We start from the raw sequence: 18,413 nt of genomic DNA on the forward strand, positions 1-18,413 counted from the left end.
CAGCCCGCACACAAAGTATCCCTGGCACAAACAAATGGAACTCTTACATGCCCTGGAAGCCTGATTGGGTCACACGTAGCTTGCATGATAATTTCATACGAAACTTCAATTACCCTTCTTTTCCAGTTCAGGCCTGATAAGGTCAAATATCTGTAAGCTGCCAGCCAGATGGAAGCCGTGTCTCCCAAAGGCTCGGATGTTGTGTAACCCCCTCTGTGTGGTGACAGAAGAAGTGTGAGAGAGTCTTGCCAGCTCTGGATGTGGCACGGAGGGCAAGACATCACTAGGTGTTGTTGGTTCTCTTTGGGACGGGTGGCCCAACTGTGCTCTGGAGTGGGCTGGGAGAAGTTGCTGGAGAACCCAGGGGCGGGAGAAGGAGGGTGTAACTCCTTGTGTCTCATACCACCCTTTAGCACTGCCAACTCAAGAAACAGTGTTGGTTTGAAATAATTAACCTCCAGTAAGCTTGCACTGGTTTTAATGGATCCTATTTATCCTTGTGATATTATTCCTGTTTCACCCATAAGCAACCTGAGGACCAAAGAGGTTAGGCTAACTTAGCAAAGATCACCTAGCTAAAAAGGGGAGTGTTGAGACTCAAACTGAGATCTGTCTCATTCCAAAACTCATCTTCTTTGTACCTTGGCACTTCGTATCTCCTTCACCTGAAGCCATTGCCCTTGGGAGTGGAGTATGGGAGCCATGGACGGACGAGGGGGAGGGAGGGGATCTGCAGTCTGGAGGGGGTGACAGCTCGAAGAAACCACGTGCTCTGGCAGAGGCAAACTGAGCACTTTAGAAAGCTAAGTTGTCTGGAGCTAACCTTTGGGCCAGTCTCGCCTTGGCTGCTTCGGTTTCACGTTCAAATATAGTTGCGGACTCTGAAAGAGCAAGGTCCCTGGCTGGGCAGATGTTACTGGAGAGCGTGTGTGGGTGGGTGTCTGTGTGTGTGTCTGTGTGGGTGAATGTGCAACCCGAGGAGGCTGGTGGCTTGTCGAGGCAGGGAGAGCATCTCACGTGTCTGAGGCTCCCACGGTGCCCGCCCCAGTGGGGCCCACACACCCAGATGTTCTCGACCACTTACCCTGTGCTAGCACTGTGGGGGCTGCAGAGTGGGAGGAGATGGGGCTCTGCGCTCAGGGTTATGTCTGAGCAGGGGGAGAAGCCACGCACATGCTTCAAGTAGATCTAAGGAAGGCAGCGGCAAAGGCCATGGGCCGCACAGAGGAAGGTGGTGGGGCTCTGTGCCTGCAAGTCCCACACTGGGGACACGCACGTGTTTGTATGTGCACATTCCTACGTATGTGTGCCTGTGATCCAGGGTGAACATGTGTCATGTGGCAAGTTGCTTTCCTGGACCTTATCCTTGGCAGGCAGCAGCTGCTTTCCCTACCCCCATCACTGATGCCTTCATACAATCTTGTGACCATGGATAATTCGGGGTCAGTGAGTGGAGGGCTCCATAACTCCTTGGCTCAAGTGGGAAGTTGGACCAAGCATTTGCCATCTTGAGTGGGAGTTCTAAGCTCCCAGTTTTATAAAGAAAACTGCCTTTCTTTATAAAAGGCAAACAGTGATGCTCAGCAAACAGTATCTGTATTTGCAGGCTGCCAGGGGACCACCCAGTAGCAAAGCTATGTTTAGTCCATGCGTGTTTTATATAAAAGGGCACTTCAGTGGACTACTGAGTGCATAGAGCAGATGAAAGCAAATGCCCCATTTGCCCCAATAACCTTCTCCACCTGCTAACTCTGACCTTTAGAAAGATGCTTCCAGGTCACCCCAAAGATTCCACATCTCTGTTCTTATCCTTCGGGAGCTGTTAGCTCCCGTTTCACAGATTGGGAAAACCAAATAAATCTAGGAAGGCTGCCGAAGGAAACAGACATTCAAGGAGAGCTAATGAGCAGGTGACTGTGGTTCCAGCAGCATCCGGCTCCCAAACTTGAGTGCATCAGAGAGGACCAGGAAGAGCAGCTTACTAAGTCAGCAGATATTGCAGAAGCTGGGCGCTGTGGAGAACAAACATTATATATCACGCTCTTAAGGAGTCATGGCCATCCTGGTCCACGTTTGTTGAGACTCAGGGGGGTGGCCCTATGTAAGTGGCTGCCCTATTAGGTAGGTGCTTTTCCAATTCAATTATTTATTAGCATAAAGGAGGGAATTGAGGAGTGGGGTGGGGGCACTGAGCATCCCTCTAGGAAGCCTATTTCTTTTGCCAGCACGTTCCAAATGATAAACTCTTCTGCCACCCACATGCGAATTCTAGAATCAGCGAGTGCCAAAAAATATATAGGATCTTAGAGATCATTTGGTAAACTCCTTCATTTTACCAACAAGGTAAACACAGAGAGGGGAGGAATTTGTCCAGAGTCACACGGCTCCCTAGCGGAGGAGGGAGGAGGAAAGCCATGTGCCCAGCCCTGGTCCTTGGTCTCCGTGGCCCAAGGTGAGCTGATGAAGAAGTGAGATAAGCTGGGGTTGAGTGTGCTTTGGTGGAAATATGGAGGATCATGAATTGCTGACTCTGTTGAGGTGCCAGCAAAGGCTTTTGTGGTGCTGAGCCTGATGGCTCTTCTCAGGCCGGGGCCTCCCCACGCCTCTCTATTGTTGCAGGTGCCGGGATCCTGCTCACTTTAATAACAGCATCAACAATAAGAGCAATACCGATTAATGCCTACTGTTCACTGAGAACTTCATATATGGCTGCACCATGCCAAGTGCTTGTAAATGTCTTAAAATCCTTGAAACAGCTCAGAGGTCCCAGAGTCTCAGAGATGTTAACTAAGTTGCCCAGGCCCATGGGGCTTGTAAGTGGCTGCACAGAGTACAAACTTGGGTCTCACGTGACTCCCGATCTTTGCCTTTAGCCACCCGACTTCGCAGCTTTCTTTTCTAGCTGCCACTATCCACTCGATTCCCTTGCAGCCTGTCCCTAAAACTCAGTATTTACAGATCCTGTGTTCTTTCCCTGCTGTCTTCATAGTCCAGCATTAGATTCATGTTGTCTTAGAGGTTACAACCCTCCTAATTACTGTGGGGACATAGTCGGAGGAGAGCCACATAAACAGGGTGACAAAGGTATAGAGATGGTAGAGCTTTATAGCATTTCTGTAGCTCTGGTTTCTGCTTCGTTGAATCATAACTCCATTCTGCGATGAAGAATGAAGGTGACGTTGACCTCTGCCTTCTAGTTTTGGGTTTTTAACAGTAGACTTTCCTGGCTCTCCGAGTCTGCTCCCTTTTGGCCCAGGCTTTTGCTGCACCTGAGGCCTGGGAGAGAATCTGGGCAGCACTAGAGTCCCACGTTGGGAACTTGGGTCTCCAAGGACCCCCAACCTAGGTGCAACCCTTGCTCTGCCTCTCTGCCACACACAGGGATGGCCTCGTCAGATGTTTTCGTCAGTCCTCCAAGGAGGAAAAGATGGAGGAGAGGGGCCAGGAGGCGTCAGGTAGTGCTGGCCTAGAAGGTGTCAGAAAAAGCCAGGCAGAAAGAAGAGAAAAGGCAGCTTAGGGCTCAGGAAGGAGAGGAAACACATACCCGCCCGGGGGGTAGGGGGTGGGGAGAGCTCAAGAGGTTGCTGGCTTCAAGAGGCTTTGAGGAAGGAGCGTGGATTTACGATGCCAGAGAAATTGGAGGGCTTTGGGGGATGGCTGAGTCCATCCTAGCCTGGGTCTTATTGGATGGGGGCTGTGTGCTTCTCTCTGCCTTGGTTTCATCATTAGCAGTGGGAATAATGTCACTTGTCTCCTCACCTAAAACTGTCAGGACGCTGAGGAGAAATCCCATTCCTTCAGTGAACACTCTTTTTATACCTGATGTGTGTCAGGTGCTGGGCTAGGCACCAGAGCTACGGAGATGAACGCGTTACGGCCTGTCCTGGAGACACTCCAGGTGCCCAGTGCAGAGCCTTTGGACAAGACTGAAACTGTGGAAAGCCAGGGATTGATCTAACGTTCCAATCACCCATCTCTCCCAGCTAAAGATCTGACGCCTGGTATTGAATGGTGCTTGAGAACACCGTAGATGTATTTGGACCTGAGTCTGGTTTCACTCAGTTGTGAAGACATGTTTGTGTATGCGCATGTGTGATTTATTTGATAATTGGAAACAATTTATGACCAAAATTCTCTGCATCCTTTTCTGGGCCTGAGTCACGTGCTGAGGGCCTGAGCAGAGGCAGTGCAGGGAAGCACGTGGGTAGGGGTAGAGACTGGTCCTGCCATACACCTCCCTCGGGACTGGGCTGAATTCACCCTCACCAGCCCTTCCTGAAGGACAGCTGCCTTTGCCTTCCAGCTCTCTGTTCCTGAGAAGACAGCCCCCCACTTCCTAGATCTTTTTCCTCTTGGAATGTTTAGGTCCAACACTCCTCTCTGCTCTTTATAAAAAATTAAATTAAAATTTTAATAATTTTAGAGTATGTAAAACTTACATAATATAAAGTTTACCATCTTAATTTTTTTTTTAGTGTATAATTTAGTGGCATTATGTACGTTCACATCATTGCTCTGCAGTCACCACCATCCTTTTCATCTTTCCAGTGAAAGTCCGTACCCCGCCTTCCCCCCCAGGCCCTGGCAACCACCCCTCTACTCTCTGTCTCAATGGCTAGGACTCCTCTCAGTACCTCATAGAAGTGGAATCAGACAGTATTTATTTTATGACGGGCTGACTTCACTTAGCATCATGTTTTCAAGGTTCATCCATTTTGCAGCCTGTGTCAGAACTTCTTTCCTTTTTAAGACTGAATAACAGGCCATTGTATGTATAGGCCACGTTTTGTTTATTCATTCATCTGTCAGCGGACACTCGGGCTGTTTCCAACTCTTGGCCATGGTGAATAATGCGGCTCTGAACCTTGGTGTGCAGTATCTTTTCGAGTCCCTGCCTTCAGTTCTTTCGGGTATAGACTCAAAAGTGGCCTTGCTGCATCATACGGTAATTCTGTGTTTAATTTTTTGAGGAACGTCCAGGCTACTTCCCATAACCATTGTACCATTTTACGTTCCCTCCAGCAGCGCACAAGGGTCATCCTTCCTCCATGTCCTTGCCACCGCTTGCCATTTTCTGATATTTTTTTGATAATACTATCCCAGTGTGGGGAGGTGAAGGGCTCTCTCTGGCTCTGAGAACTTCCACGTGAACCACATGGAGCCCCCAGGGGTTACTGGGGAAACCCTGGAATAATAAATTAGAAACAATACAAAGGCTAGAGGGTCCTATTCTCTCTGTTGCCCTTCCTCACTGAGTGGCCCCTTCAGTTGACCTTGCCCTGTGAGCAGATTGGAGGCAGCCTCTGAGGATGGCCGAGCACACACTCGAGCCAGGAGCCCAGCCCGGGAGCAGATGGAGCTAGATGTCAGGCCGACTTTCTCGGCCCTGATCTTTGAGGTCTGTGGGGAAGAGATCTGGGCACTGAGGAACTCAGTAGGAGTTAGACTGGCTGGGGAGGGGTAATAGGGGCAATGAGATACCAGACCCAAGAGTTCTGGACCTGAGGCTCGGAGCTAGGAGACCTCTCATGGTGTTTGGTTGAGCCTCCTCATTCACAAGAGGAGGAAACCAAAGGCCAAAGAAGGAAAGTGATGTGTCTGACTCGCACAGAACAAATGGGTGTTGAAGAGGGGACTGGAATTCGGCTCTCTTGACTTCTGGTCTGGTTCTTCTCTCACCAAACTTGGGAAACAGACGAGATGGCCTCATAGCTCTTTGAAGCTTAATATTTACCAAGGAACAGCAGGCTTGGGGGGACTTGCTTATTTTTTCGTTGCCTTCCACCTTCTTGTCTGCCTGCTCTCTGGCAAAGGTTTTGTGGGGATTAATGAGATAAATGGCTTTGACTTTTCCAAATGAAAGAAGCATTATGCTTTATACAAAGCATTGTTATTAAGTAGCCTGCGAGTGCAGAGGAATAAGCTATTGTCTTTCTTTTGTCCCACCTTAATGAGAATTAGAGACATCAGGAGTAGGACAAATGGGCTGTGTATGGGTGTGTTTGTGTGCTTTATGTTTTTAGTGTGTAAATATGTGCAGTCACCCCCCCCCCCCGCACACATGCACACAGTGCAATCCCACAGCTAATGGAAAAAGAACTTCAGATCCTTTCACCAAGAGGGGTTCCTTGGAAAATGAATCACTGTTTTCAAGGATCTCTGGAATCTTCTGTATTCTGAATTCTCTGGATAGATTCAGTTTTTCACAAATTGACACAATTAAATTTGTGTGTGAGATATAACAGTTTTTACGAGATGGTTGCTTAACATGGAGGGTGTGCTTCTGGGAAAAAGATTTTTTTTTTTTTATAAAACAGCTTTCATATTTTATTTTACTTCATTGGTAATGAGGTATTCTTTGGTGCCTTGAAGCTTTATATGTGGACATCTGTGGAAGGATTCTTATTAAGTGTCTTTATATTTGGGAGTACTTTCATAGACCTAATCTCATTTAGTCTTTACGATTGTCCTGTGAGGAATGTATTCTTATCTGTATTTTACAGATGAGTAACCTGAGAAGTGTGTATCACTTGGTGCTCGGCAGTGTGGCTGGTGGTGGGAGTGACAGTCACAGGGTCAGCGGCCTGGCCTCTGATGCTGGGAGGTTGTGCTCCAGCCAGAGGAAATCCCCTGCAGCTTCTTCGAAGGATTGGTGCTGATACGGATGGTACCCCTCAGACCGGGGCCCGAACCCAGCGGTCCTGCTGTCTTTCTCTAGGACCTGCATACACATACCTGTTCATACCTTCTGGGGCTCAGTTGATATTTAATGGAATTGTTACGAATCAAGATGACATGAAAAAAGAAAGCATCTTGCCCATATATGTAGGTTGGCTAATTTTCCAATCAACCATTTCACTGTATCCTAAACCTAGATACCTTTGTTTACAGAGCGCTGCAGCTGGAGACCTAGGGGTGCAATTATCCTTTGTCCCGAGCTTAGGTTCAAGGCAGCAGAGGGCTGCACAAAGGTGCATGTTGAGTTTTCATGGGACTCCTTGTTTATCTGTGGCTGCAGGCAGATGCTTGTGTTTTCCTGTGGTGCTGGGGATCAGGAGGAGGAGGCTCCAGGCAGGCTAGGAAGGTGGGCGGCCTGTTTGCCAGGTGGGGTCTGAGTGCATACCCCTCCCCCCAAACCCCTCAGAATGGGTCTGGCAACAGCTTGACAAGAATCTGATACCAGTTTGACTACGGTATTTTGGAAGTATACTTAAATAATAAACCAAAACCATAACTTTTTTTCTTTCTGATCACCAAGGAATTATTTACTGTACAGAATTTGGAAAATATAATAATTTCAAAAAGAGCTAGTTCTTACAAGGCTCTTACTCTCAGCAGTATTCTGAGAGTTTTATATTTATGAACTCATTTGATCATCATAACGATGCCATGTGATAGGCGATGTTATGATTTCTATTTTACAAATAAGGAATCTTGGGTACAGAGAGGTGAGGTGGCCGTTCCAGCAGAACACAAGTAGTGACTAGCAGAACTAGAATTTGCATCTAGACTGCCTGGTTTCCAAGTCCATGGCCCTGAGTTCTAGGCTAAACTGCCTCTCTGCAAATAAATGTGGCTACCTGAAGATACCACTAGTCTTCCTTCCTTCCTTCCTTCCTTCCTTCCTTCCTTCCTACCATTTTTATAAATTTTTATTCTAGCCATTTACAGGACAAAAATCTAGATAGACACAGGGCACCTGGGTGGCTCAGTGGGTTACGTGTCTGCCTTCAACTCAGGTCATGATCCTGGGGTCCTGGGATCAAGCCCTGCATCCTGCTCCCTGCTCAGTGGGGAGCCTGCTTCTACCTCTCCTTCCCACCTGTGTGCTCTCTCTCATTATATCGGTCATTGTCTCTCTCTCTCAAATAAAATCTTAAAAAAAAAAAAGATTCTCTCTCCTTCTCCCTCTGCCCCTCTCTAAAAAAATTTAAAAAAGATCTAGATAGACACATAAGTCTATTAATGGCGCTTTTTCTGAGGTAAGATAAGATACACATTCTAAGATACACATTTTTAAATTGTTGGACTTTTCTGTTTTTCAACAATAAGTGTGCTTTTCTTTCAAGTGTAGTAAAAACAATAGAGATCTTAAATCCTTTTTTCATGCTCTTGATCTAGAAAGATGACTTTTTAAAAGATTGAAGTATAGTTGAACCACTAGGAATATTTCTATGTGTTTCCTTCTAGTCTATGTGTTTCCTTCTAGTCTTTCCTCCATGGAAAATAAGTGTCTTTTTAAAAATTGGGGCCCGGGGCACCTGAGTGGCTCAGTCATTAAGCGTCTGCCTTCAGCTCAGGTCATGATCCCAGGGTCCTGGGATCGAGCCCTGCATCGGGCTCCCTGCTCCGTGGGGAGCCTGCTTCTCCCTCTCCCACTCCCCCTGCTTGTGTTCCCTCTCTTGCTGTGTCTCTCTCTGTCAAATAAATAAATAAAATCTTAAAAAAATAAAAATAAAATAAAAATTGGGGTCCAATTTTTAAAGTCCAGTACATACATTTTTGGGCCCTGTTTCTGTTGCTTAATATCATGTGAAATTTTTTTCTATATTGTTTTTCAAAACATAATTTTTATGGCTTCTAAAATTCTATTATGTGGACGTGCATAGGCCAGTCCCCCTGTGATGGGCTTATAGGTGATTTTCAATTTGGTGTTGGTATAATTTACACTGTGGTGAATAACCGGGTACGTTGCTTTGCTGGAGTCTTGGGTAGCTTCTGAGAAGGGTAGTGGAATGATTGAATTCCTTAAAGACTCTCATTAGGAGTGCTAAATTGCTTTCCCTACAGGGCTGATCAGCGCATGCTTCCAGCTGGGCCGTGTTCTGGAGTTCAGCTTCCCCTGCCCCCAGCAGGGCTGAAGAGGCTCCAGGCACAATCAGACCTTCTCTCCCGTAGAACAGAACCTCTCCTGGCCTGGAGGGTCTGAGTCTGTGAGCTCTGAGCCTCAGCAGGGCTGCGCTGCCATATGCCATTCCTCTGTGGCAGTGTGGCTGGGCATTCACAAACAGAGAATGGAGTCAGGAATTACTGCTGTTTCCCAAGGGTGCTCTGCCCACTTCACTGGGTGCAGTATGTGGGCAGTCGAGGATTAGCCAAGTGAGTCTTCCTGTCACCCCATCCTCCCAGGTGGTGAGAAGGAAGGAGGTTGGGACCACTGAATACACTAAAAGCTGTCCTTCGAAGATGGCGCTGCCTCATATGTTCTCGTTCTGGTGATTGGGAGAGGTGCAGAGACTCCAGGTCTCTGTTTTCCTACCAATAAAATGGGGCCAAAGCAGCAAAACCCTCTATATCTTGGGGCAGGAGTTGAAGTAATTAAAAATGTCATGGGAAAAAAATGTAACGGGACAATTACACTTTGAGATATTCACTCATTCATTCAACACATCTTTGTTGGACACACACCATACTCCAGGCTGTTCTGGACTCTGGGGTCCAGACAAAATAGACAAAGGTGCCTGCTTCCTGGGGTTTCCCTTCTGATGGGGGATAAGAAACAAATATTCACTTAACATATGAAATAAACACAGAAGGGGCTCAGTCAGTTAAGCGTCTGACTCCTGATTTTCGCTCAGGTCATGATCTCAGGATTGTGGGATCGAGCCCCCCGTCGGCCTCCGCACTCAGCAGGGTGTCTGCTTAAGGTTCTTTCCCTCTGTCTCTGCCCCTCCACTTGTGCACTCCCTCTCTCTCTAAAGAAAGAAAGAAAGACACATATATGACATTCTAATCTAAAATAATTGAATAACATCATCTCTGTAAACTTCTATATAGAAATCTTTGAAGGCCAAATAAAAATTCTGCAAAAGAACTTCCACATGGCAAATGTGTTTTGAGCACCTACTAGGTGACAGTCTGCCACGTTTCTGAGGCCACAAAGCTGGGTCCTGCTCTCAAGGAGCTTACGGATCACTGGGAGAATAGAAGAAGGGCCCATATACCAGAGTGTAACCCCTCTCAGGCACTCATTAGTCATTGCCAAGGAGACAAGGAGCCAGTGTTCGGTCTTCTCAGTGTTGTGCCAGGCTTGTGGCACTCTTCCTGCCTGTCCCCCGATATCGGCATCCAGAAGGCTTTCCGTTTTTCTGGCTGGTATCTGACCTCAGTCAGGACTGCATCTATTTCTTTCCATGGGAGTCCCTCGGAGGATTCCTTTTCCTTTCTTTCTCTCCTTGTGACTAGCTGCCCTGTGAAGAACAGAGAAAAGATTTAGTTTGCTGGATCACTAGAAGGTGTGAACGACAGTAGCTTGACCACTCGTCCTGTCAGCTTGGGCTTCTGAAATACTCCAGGTTCTTTGCTTTGGCCCTGTCATTAGAGAGGAGTGGGATGTAGAACAGGAAAGACATGGTTTTATTTAAGGCAGTGATTTAGTCACTGAATGATTTAGTCGGGGGGATGGCCACAGATATCCTTGGGTCCCTGTCTTTGTTTCAGAGCAGGTTTGACTGCTGTGGCCAAGGGTCTGTTCTCAGCATCCGCATCTCTCATGATCAGTGTTTGTAGAAGGGTGAGGGAAGAGTGAACAAGAATGCTGTTGACAAGAGTGTGAAATGGCTCCAGTGAGAGGTAGAGGCAGCAGATGTGACACACTGCAAAGACCCTTTGGGTGCTCGGTCTGGGGAGAGGGTTCCACGTCAGCTGGGATGTCCTGGGGATCTCTTAGGACCCACTCAGGTTGGGGGGAAGATTCAGCTTCCCCACCTGCCCCTTGGGATCATTAGTTTCTGTTCATTTGTCAAGAGGATTAGCCACTGAAAAATGACTTTTTGTTTCTAATGTTGTTTGTTGGGTCTCAGACTCTCTTGTGCTTTGAACACATGCCTTTTTGCATAGGGTGGGTTATTTCCTGATCAGAAAATCCACCCACCTATCAGCATCTGAATCAGTTCTTGATTGCTTTTTTTGAAAAGTTCCATCACAAATTATGCTTTTTCCATTAGGACTTCCTCTTAATGTAGGCCTGTGCTGTCCTGTACGATAGCCACTAGCCATCTGTAGCTATTTATATGTAAATTAATTGAAATTAAATAAAATTTAAAATGTAGTTCTGTATTTGCCCTTGCTACATTTCAAGTGCTTAAGAGTCAGTAATGGCTGGTGGCTACCATATTGGGCATCGAAGAATGAATAGAACATTTTCATCACTGTAGATGTTCTTTTAGACAGCAAGGCTATAGACCATGTGTCTCAGTCAGGGTTCAGACCTACAGTAGATACTGCCACAGTCTTTTTGAGAGGAAACATAGTTAATACAGGAATCCAGCTTACAAAATCACTGGAAGGGTTGGGAGAGCAGGCTCTGGGTCGGGCCTCTAGGAATGACTCCTGGAATAAGGCTGCAGAGCTGGCCCACCAAGGGGACCGAGGCTCTGGTATAATTAGGAAGCTGGGGAATCTGGAAGCCCAAGAGCTGACTCCAGGATCACACCCCCTTATCCACGTTCCACTCATCGGGAAAGCATCGCCAGAGCCTTGCCAGCCTTGTAGCAGTGAAATAGATGCTCTCCCCACCAGACTTAGTTTCATTCACTTGAGTTGGCCAAACTCCATAGCCACATCAGGAAGTTCAGCTCTGAGGAAGGTTGGAAATTAGAGTTTTTAGCTCTTTGGCATCTGCAGGACAGGCAGGCACAGCAGAAGGAGGTTGGAAGAGCTGCTGAGTTAGTCTACCGGTCTACCCCATCTGCCGCATGGGGTTGAGCCAGAGCTGATCCTTCCCTGCATGGGCACCACTGGGCTTAAGACAGACAGGGCTTTGGGTATCTTAAGACCAGGAGAGAGAATCTTCCCTGTTCAAGTTTCCCAGCTATCTCTGTAATACTCTGGATAGAGAAGATTAATGGCCTCCTGCTTTCTAGTCATTTGGCCTTTAATGGGCAAAGCACGGTTTCTGTTTCAGGTTGGCTGCTACACTGTAAAAGAGAATGGAGGCCCCTGGTCACCACAGTGAGATTACAGACCGCAAAAGTGAAATGGGCTTCTGCAAAGGTCTCAGGTGACACCCTGGCCTGAGAGAAAGCATTTCCTTTGCGCTGGAGAGATTGCTAAGTTAGAGAGTGGTTAGGACGTTAGGAGGAAATGTATTTTCAGTTCTCTCCCTGCCCAGTATGAACTGCTGCTTCTTGCTCTCTATAAATCGATTTGGGTTGCAGTTGTGGGTACAAAGTCTTGTCTTTAGCAGTGACCTCCCTTGTGTCCAGATGAAGGTGCTAAGGCTAAGAGGGAGGTTGTGCTGTCCAAGTTCATCTGCAGCACTGTACTTTCCTCCACACACAAGGCTAATTGGGGATCTCTTTATCGTGCTGGGAGTTTGGGCATCTCTATTCAAGGGGAGTATGGAGGCAGGGAGATGGGGAGCCCACTGGCAGCCAGTCTTTGAACTCTGCATATTTACATTAGAGGGTCCAGGTCAGGGGTTTTAAGAAGGAATTATTTAAGCCCAAACCTGAGGTGAAAGAAGGACTCACTAAGCCAAAAGCAGAGGGAATAACATTCTAAGTACGTGCAAAGGTACTGCCGCATTTAAGAAGTGAGCATTTCGGAGGAGTGAAATGAGTCCCATATGTGAGGATTGCATTGGACCAGGCTGAGAGGGGAATGAGATGAGCTCAGAGAAGTGGCCGGGGCAGCCTATGTGGGCTTCATAAGTCATGGCAACGGGTCCAGATTTTGAAGAGATTTATCTAGGAGAATGACAGGACCTGATTTATGATTTCTGTTTCTAAAAGGTCACTCTGGCTGCTGCATGGAGATTGGATTGGGGACAGGCAAGGAGAGAGAGAGAAATGTCAGGGGGCTACTGCAGCATTCTGGGCAAGAAATGGGTGGAGACCTGGACTAGGGGGTGGTGGGGGAGAGGGAAGTCATGGCTCACAACCTCTTCCTTCAGAAATCTCCCCCACAACCCTATCCCAGAAATAAGTTGTAGAGGCTGAAGAAGCCCATGCTTTAGGGCATAGATGGGCTGACTCCATCAGTTTCTAGTGTTTAACTGTTATCCGCCTTCATCTTTATCATGACATCATCATATTGCTGTTGTTAGCAAGTAGATAGTGAACATCTTCTGCAGTAAGGCCCTGAATCAGGTGCATGGATGGAGATGGATTAAAGGGAAAATGAAATCCACTTTTCCATCACCGAACACCTTCCAGGTCCCCAGCTCCACGCCTCACTCATGGGGATACCAAGGAAGCATAAGCCACCGCCTCCGGACTTGGACTCTTTCCTAGGACCTTGCAGAGCAGAATGACCTGTGGCCGACCAGTCTGTGCAGGGGTCTTGCCCTCGTCCTGGTCCCTTGGAGAAGCAGCAGCCCCTGTGTGCGGGAGAAGGGAGCTGCTCTCTGAAGTCAGGGGAGCTGGGCCATTTGACAAATGGGAATCATTTTCTTCTTGTGAGGGCGAGGTCGCCGCTGTGGGCATCCACCTGTTTGTATGTGGCCTGCTCTGCTGAGCCGCTGCTCTGGGGCTCATTCAGGGACAAGAACACCAGTAAAAATAGTTTAGTAAGGCAGGAGCCAGAGCAGGCTTAAACGGTGGCATCTTTTCAGCTGGCAGCCAGGAGACAGAGCTTTGAATCAGCTTTATAATTTGAAAATTGGTCTCTTTGCATTGGGTGGTTATTTCGTGCTAACAAAAGCCATCAGGGACACAAGGCCGCTTGCCCTTCCTCCACGGCACTGCTCTGGGTTCAAAAGCGTTCAGCCGAAGGTGGTGATTTTCCATTCCTGGGATTCTTGGATAGTGGTGCCCCCTTCCTGAGTGGGACCTGGAGATACTAAGAGAGCCTCGGGTCTGGGTAGGGAGCCATCCCAGGGGATGGGGGGAGATTGCTGGGAAAAGTGGAGGCTAAGCTGGGCCCTGAAGCATAGCCCCAGTGGGAGGCTAACCTGGAGGGGCTGCACCTGTCTCGCCCGTGTGTGGCTCTGTGTTTACCATGGCGGTGCCCTTAGTCAGGTCACAGGGCTGTAGCAGTGCTCAGAGCTTCCAGGACCAAATTAATGGAGGTTGTTTTTTTGTTCTCTGGCTAGGGAGAGGTTGACATTCCATTTTTCCCCACGGGCTTCTTTGTATGTGCTTTCTCCAGATGGAGTGCTCCAGAGAGGTCCTTGTGCTCTGGGAACATAAAGAAGGTCACCCATGGTGCAGGGTAGCTCAGAAGTCAGCCTGCCAGGACCTGGCTTTCAGAACCACATCTTGGCTCTGCGGAGCCCTGGTCACCTTGCTCTCCATGTCATCACCTCAGGGTGCATAGGACACACCCCTCACGCAGCCTTTCTGAGGCCATGGATGTGTTCTCATGCCGGTGCTTCCTGCCTTCTTCCGAAGCATTGTCTAAACGGATGGCTCGGCTTTTGGAACTGGCAAGTGGTAGGAGAGAGGAGGATGAAGACAGTGCTTGGGAATGGGTACAAAGATTGGAGTTTGAAGACAGTAGTCTGCAAGAAGGTGTGAGGTGCTGCAGGCTTGTTGTGAGAAGAGATTTGGGGTCTGGAGGGGCTGACAGTGCTGAAGACATAGGCTGCTTTTATCTATGTGCGGGAAGAGAAGTTAGTCTAGGAACTAAAATAGAGTTGATTAAGTGTTGTCCGTGCTGAGCAGGGAGGGAGTCTAGGAAGGAAAAATTATAGATCACAGATTGAATGGACAAAATGAGAGTTCCAGTGCTCCCAGCAAACCCAGTAAGACATGAGATTAGGCCACTGGTTACTGGTCACTCCAACGCAGCCCGTAGAAACGGGGACACCTTCCACTTTCATTCATCTCAGGGCTGCCCTGAGGGTTACTGGAGAGGCTGTTCACACAGTGGACTCCTTCCTGTGAAGATTATGCCAAACGTAAAGGATGTTCTTAGGTCAGAAATGCAGCAGCCCCTTCAACCTCAAGGCCCGTAAACCCAGTAGGAGACGTATGCTTTGCTTGTGGCCGTGGACGTGAGCACACACGTGTGTATGCATGTGGGGCGCAGGGTGAGTTCTGAGGAGGCGGACTATAGTTTAGCAGTGAACCGCGAGTCCTGTGCGTGCCGCAGAAATCTTTCATTGTCTCACTTTGTGACCTTTAATGAATCATACACTCCTTTGTTTTCTTATGTGTTAAATGGAGATACGAATGCTTGCTGGTTACTGAAACAGTTCTGATGCTTCAGGTGCCTTTATTAATTCAGATACTGCCTTCTAATTCCTTCCTCTGGGGTATCATAAGAAAAGCGAAGGCCCCGGTCATATCGGGGTCTTCCTAGCTTTATGCTTAGGATCCACACAGTGAGTGTAGGGAGGACAATGGCAAGGTATGTGAGAGAGAGGACTTCTCACAGGAAGTGTTGGGTTCTCCATGATCCTGACATTCTGGGTAAAACACTTTACCCCAGGGGTGCGGCAGCTGCCTGGACCAGCTGGAGCAGAGGAAAGGAGGGGGGTGAATGGAGTAGATGGTGATACAGGAGCCGTGTCACGTTGAGAATATAGCCTTGAATTGAGTATAGCACAGAGGCAATTTTCCAGGCCCTGGGGAGTGGGCGCAGGGCCCTAATGCTACAGGGACCCGATGGTAATAGTGCAGGAGACAACTGTCAGGGGACAGGAAGGCAGTGGGCCAGTCGGTACTAAAGAAGACCTGATGTGCTCATCTTGATATCACATAGGGCTGGTGAATTCGTGGCATCTGTGATACCATTCCCTACTGTTTGTATCCGTGGCAGACGTCACTAATCTGTCATGACATACTTTCCTCTTGTACGCGGAGAAGTCTCAGAATCCTTTGGGTCCAGCATTTTGGGCAGTCGTGTCAATCAATTGGTGGAAGAGTAGAAACTTATTTATTGTCTGTCATGGGTGTGATGACAGAAAGGACGTAGATTTTGGAATTCAGCAGAAATGACAGCCCAGACAGGTACAAGCTTTGTAGCATTGAACAAGCATATTCGTCAGGTCTTTTCTGGTTGCAAAGGACAGAAACCCAATTTGAGTTAGCCTAAGCTAAGTTACTTAAGTAATATAACCAGAAAGCTCAGGGTCTGGCTAGATCAGGAGCCTGATGAGGTTGTTAAGGTCCATCTCTAGGACAGAGTGTCTCTGCGTTCTGTCAGGCTAAGCCAGGTCGTTGCTTATCCCCTGGGGGAGGGGGGCGGCAACAGGGCTGGTGGTGGAGGCGATAGGGTCTAGATAGCAAGTCACACTGGGAGCAAAAGTCATCTTGAAGGTCAAACATAGAAGGATCAATCCAAGATAAGAGTAGGGAGGGGTGGCTGGGAGAGGTGCCAAGTGTTCATCTGAATACTAGTGAGGTGCAGCGAGGAGAGGGAAGGGGCAGTTTGTTCTGGGCCCAGCAGCTTCCCTGGGAGAGCTGTGTGTACACTGAGAAGAGGGGAGGGCCCTTGGAAGCTACATATGTGCAACTGGTCTGGCTGTTCCAGCCACGGTTCTCTGGGCAACTGATTTGGCATCAGATGCCAGGCTCACTGCCCACACTATCACCCCATTCTCTGCTGCTTCCCTTGATCCTATGGCACCCAACCAGGTGACAAGTCTCAAGGCCATGCATCTGTTCTGGGGCATTCAGGTCTGGGCCCAGGCTGAGCTGGTCCTGGGTAAACCTTGTAGGATTCTAGGGTCAGGCATCCAGCTGATCAGATGGAGGAATGCCCACCAAGTATGCATAGTGTCTTAGGGGCAGTCTTGAAGGCTTCCTTTGCCTTTATACAGAGAAATGTGGATGCCTCTACTCTGGATTTCACTGGTTCCTGCACAGGTTTCCTCCCTGTGTCCCTCTACCCCACCCTGTCAATCCCTGCCATACACAGCTCCCTTTCCTGGATATCAAATGCTATGTAATGAATCACCCCAAAACAAAGTGGTTTATAGTAGCAAGCACCTGGCTGCCTCCCACAGTTTCTAGGGGTCAGGAATTGCTTGGGCTTTCACATGAGGGTGCAGTCAGATGGTGGGCAGAGCAGCTGGGGGCTGTCTTGCAGTCTCTCCCTGCTCATGGGCTCTCCGTGTTGGCTAGTATGGGCTTCCTCACCCCATGGCAGCCTCAGGGCATGCACATACTGTCATTTCTTATGTACTTTTTGGTCAAAATGGTCACCAAAGACCAACCCCATTTCAGGAGGAAGGGACATAGATCCTCTTTCTTAATGGGAGGGATGTCAAAGGATTTGCTGACCTAACGTAAAACCATCACAGCCCCCGACCCCCTCCTATCCAATCAACACTCATTGCTCAGATGGGTTTGAGGTACCTGGATGTGACCTAACTTTGGTCCAATGCCTTCCTTTCATTATACTATTTTTGGTTTTTGGAACTTGGGTACAGAGACTTGAGTGAATTACACTCTTCGATTCATTGTGCATTTGTCATCATTGATTCATGCAATGATTCTCTCTCCATTCATTTATTCATTCATTCACTCTTCCCTTTTATCCCCATATCCTACGTTCCTTTTTCCCTCTTCACTTTCCTTAAACAACCATCCTATTATATTTTATGCATGTCCTTTATTTGTATGTGTTCTTACAAATGTAAGAGACGTATATGACGTTGCATATGTACGGTTTTCTGTGTCCTCCTTTTCTCACTTGCTCCGTGTTTCCAGGTCCATACTTGTGCCATGCATGTATGCTGTAATGCACACATCTCATGTCTGGTTGCCTAAGATGAGTCGGTGAGATTGGAGAGTAGGAGCGACATGTCCAGGGTCACACAGCCCAACTGGGACAAGAACAGTTTCCCTGACTCTTTTTGCTCAGCAGCACACACCCATGTTCTCATGCGCCACCTCCCAGGCTCTTGCTGCAATAGTTTGAAATGAGATTTAAAAAAAAAATTGCGAGTCTGGGTTCCTTTTCCCAGCTCTCTTGCTTTCTCCCTAGTAACTGCCGTCCTCTGTCCTCTCCTCCTGCAGGTTCCAACTATGGGAGCCCGCGCCCCGCTCATGCCAACATGAATGCCAATGCCGCTGCAGGGCTCGCCCCTGAGCACATCCCTACACCGGGGGCGGCCTTGTCCTGGCAGGCGGCCATTGACGCGGCCCGGCAGGCCAAGCTGATGGGGAGCGCCGGCAACGCGACCATCTCCACGGTCAGCTCCACACAGCGGAAGCGGCAGCAGTACGGGAAACCCAAGAAGCAGGGCAGCACGACAGCCACGCGCCCGCCCCGTGCCCTGCTCTGCCTGACTCTGAAGAACCCCATCCGGAGGGCGTGCATCAGCATTGTCGAATGGAAATATCCTTTGCGCTCTGGCTTGGGCGGGGTGCCCCCCGGGGCCCCGGGTGGGGCTGGCCCCAGGCTCGCTCCCAGACCCACTGCACCTTCATCGCGGGGGTGCTATGTAAATGCAGAGTTTTAGGCGCTACCCGAGACTCAGTGACTCAGAATGTCTGGGGATAGGGCCCAGAAATCTGCTG

The 18,413-nt window shown here is 48.5% G+C and overlaps 1 protein-coding gene across 12 annotated transcripts in view; it reads left to right on the forward strand.

The window, feature by feature from the left end:
• CACNA1C (calcium voltage-gated channel subunit alpha1 C) overlaps positions 1-18,413 on the forward strand; it is a 653,963-nt gene that overhangs the window by 42,079 nt on the left and 593,471 nt on the right. For all 12 annotated transcript variants that reach the window (XR_010411642.1, XM_064591748.1, XM_064591749.1 and 9 more), the window contains exon 2: positions 17,910-18,231. Coding sequence is in view for 11 of the 12 variants with exons in the window: in XM_064591748.1 (XP_064447818.1) it covers positions 17,910-18,231 (322 nt within the window). In the remaining variant the exon portion in view is untranslated. The remainder of the gene's footprint in view (positions 1-17,909; positions 18,232-18,413) is intronic.

This window comes from Mirounga angustirostris, unplaced genomic scaffold (assembly GCF_029215605.1).
Source record: "Mirounga angustirostris isolate CCGP_5_RB_7025 unplaced genomic scaffold, mMirAng1.0.hap1 SCAF_5, whole genome shotgun sequence".
Taxonomy (NCBI): Eukaryota; Metazoa; Chordata; class Mammalia; order Carnivora; family Phocidae; genus Mirounga; species Mirounga angustirostris.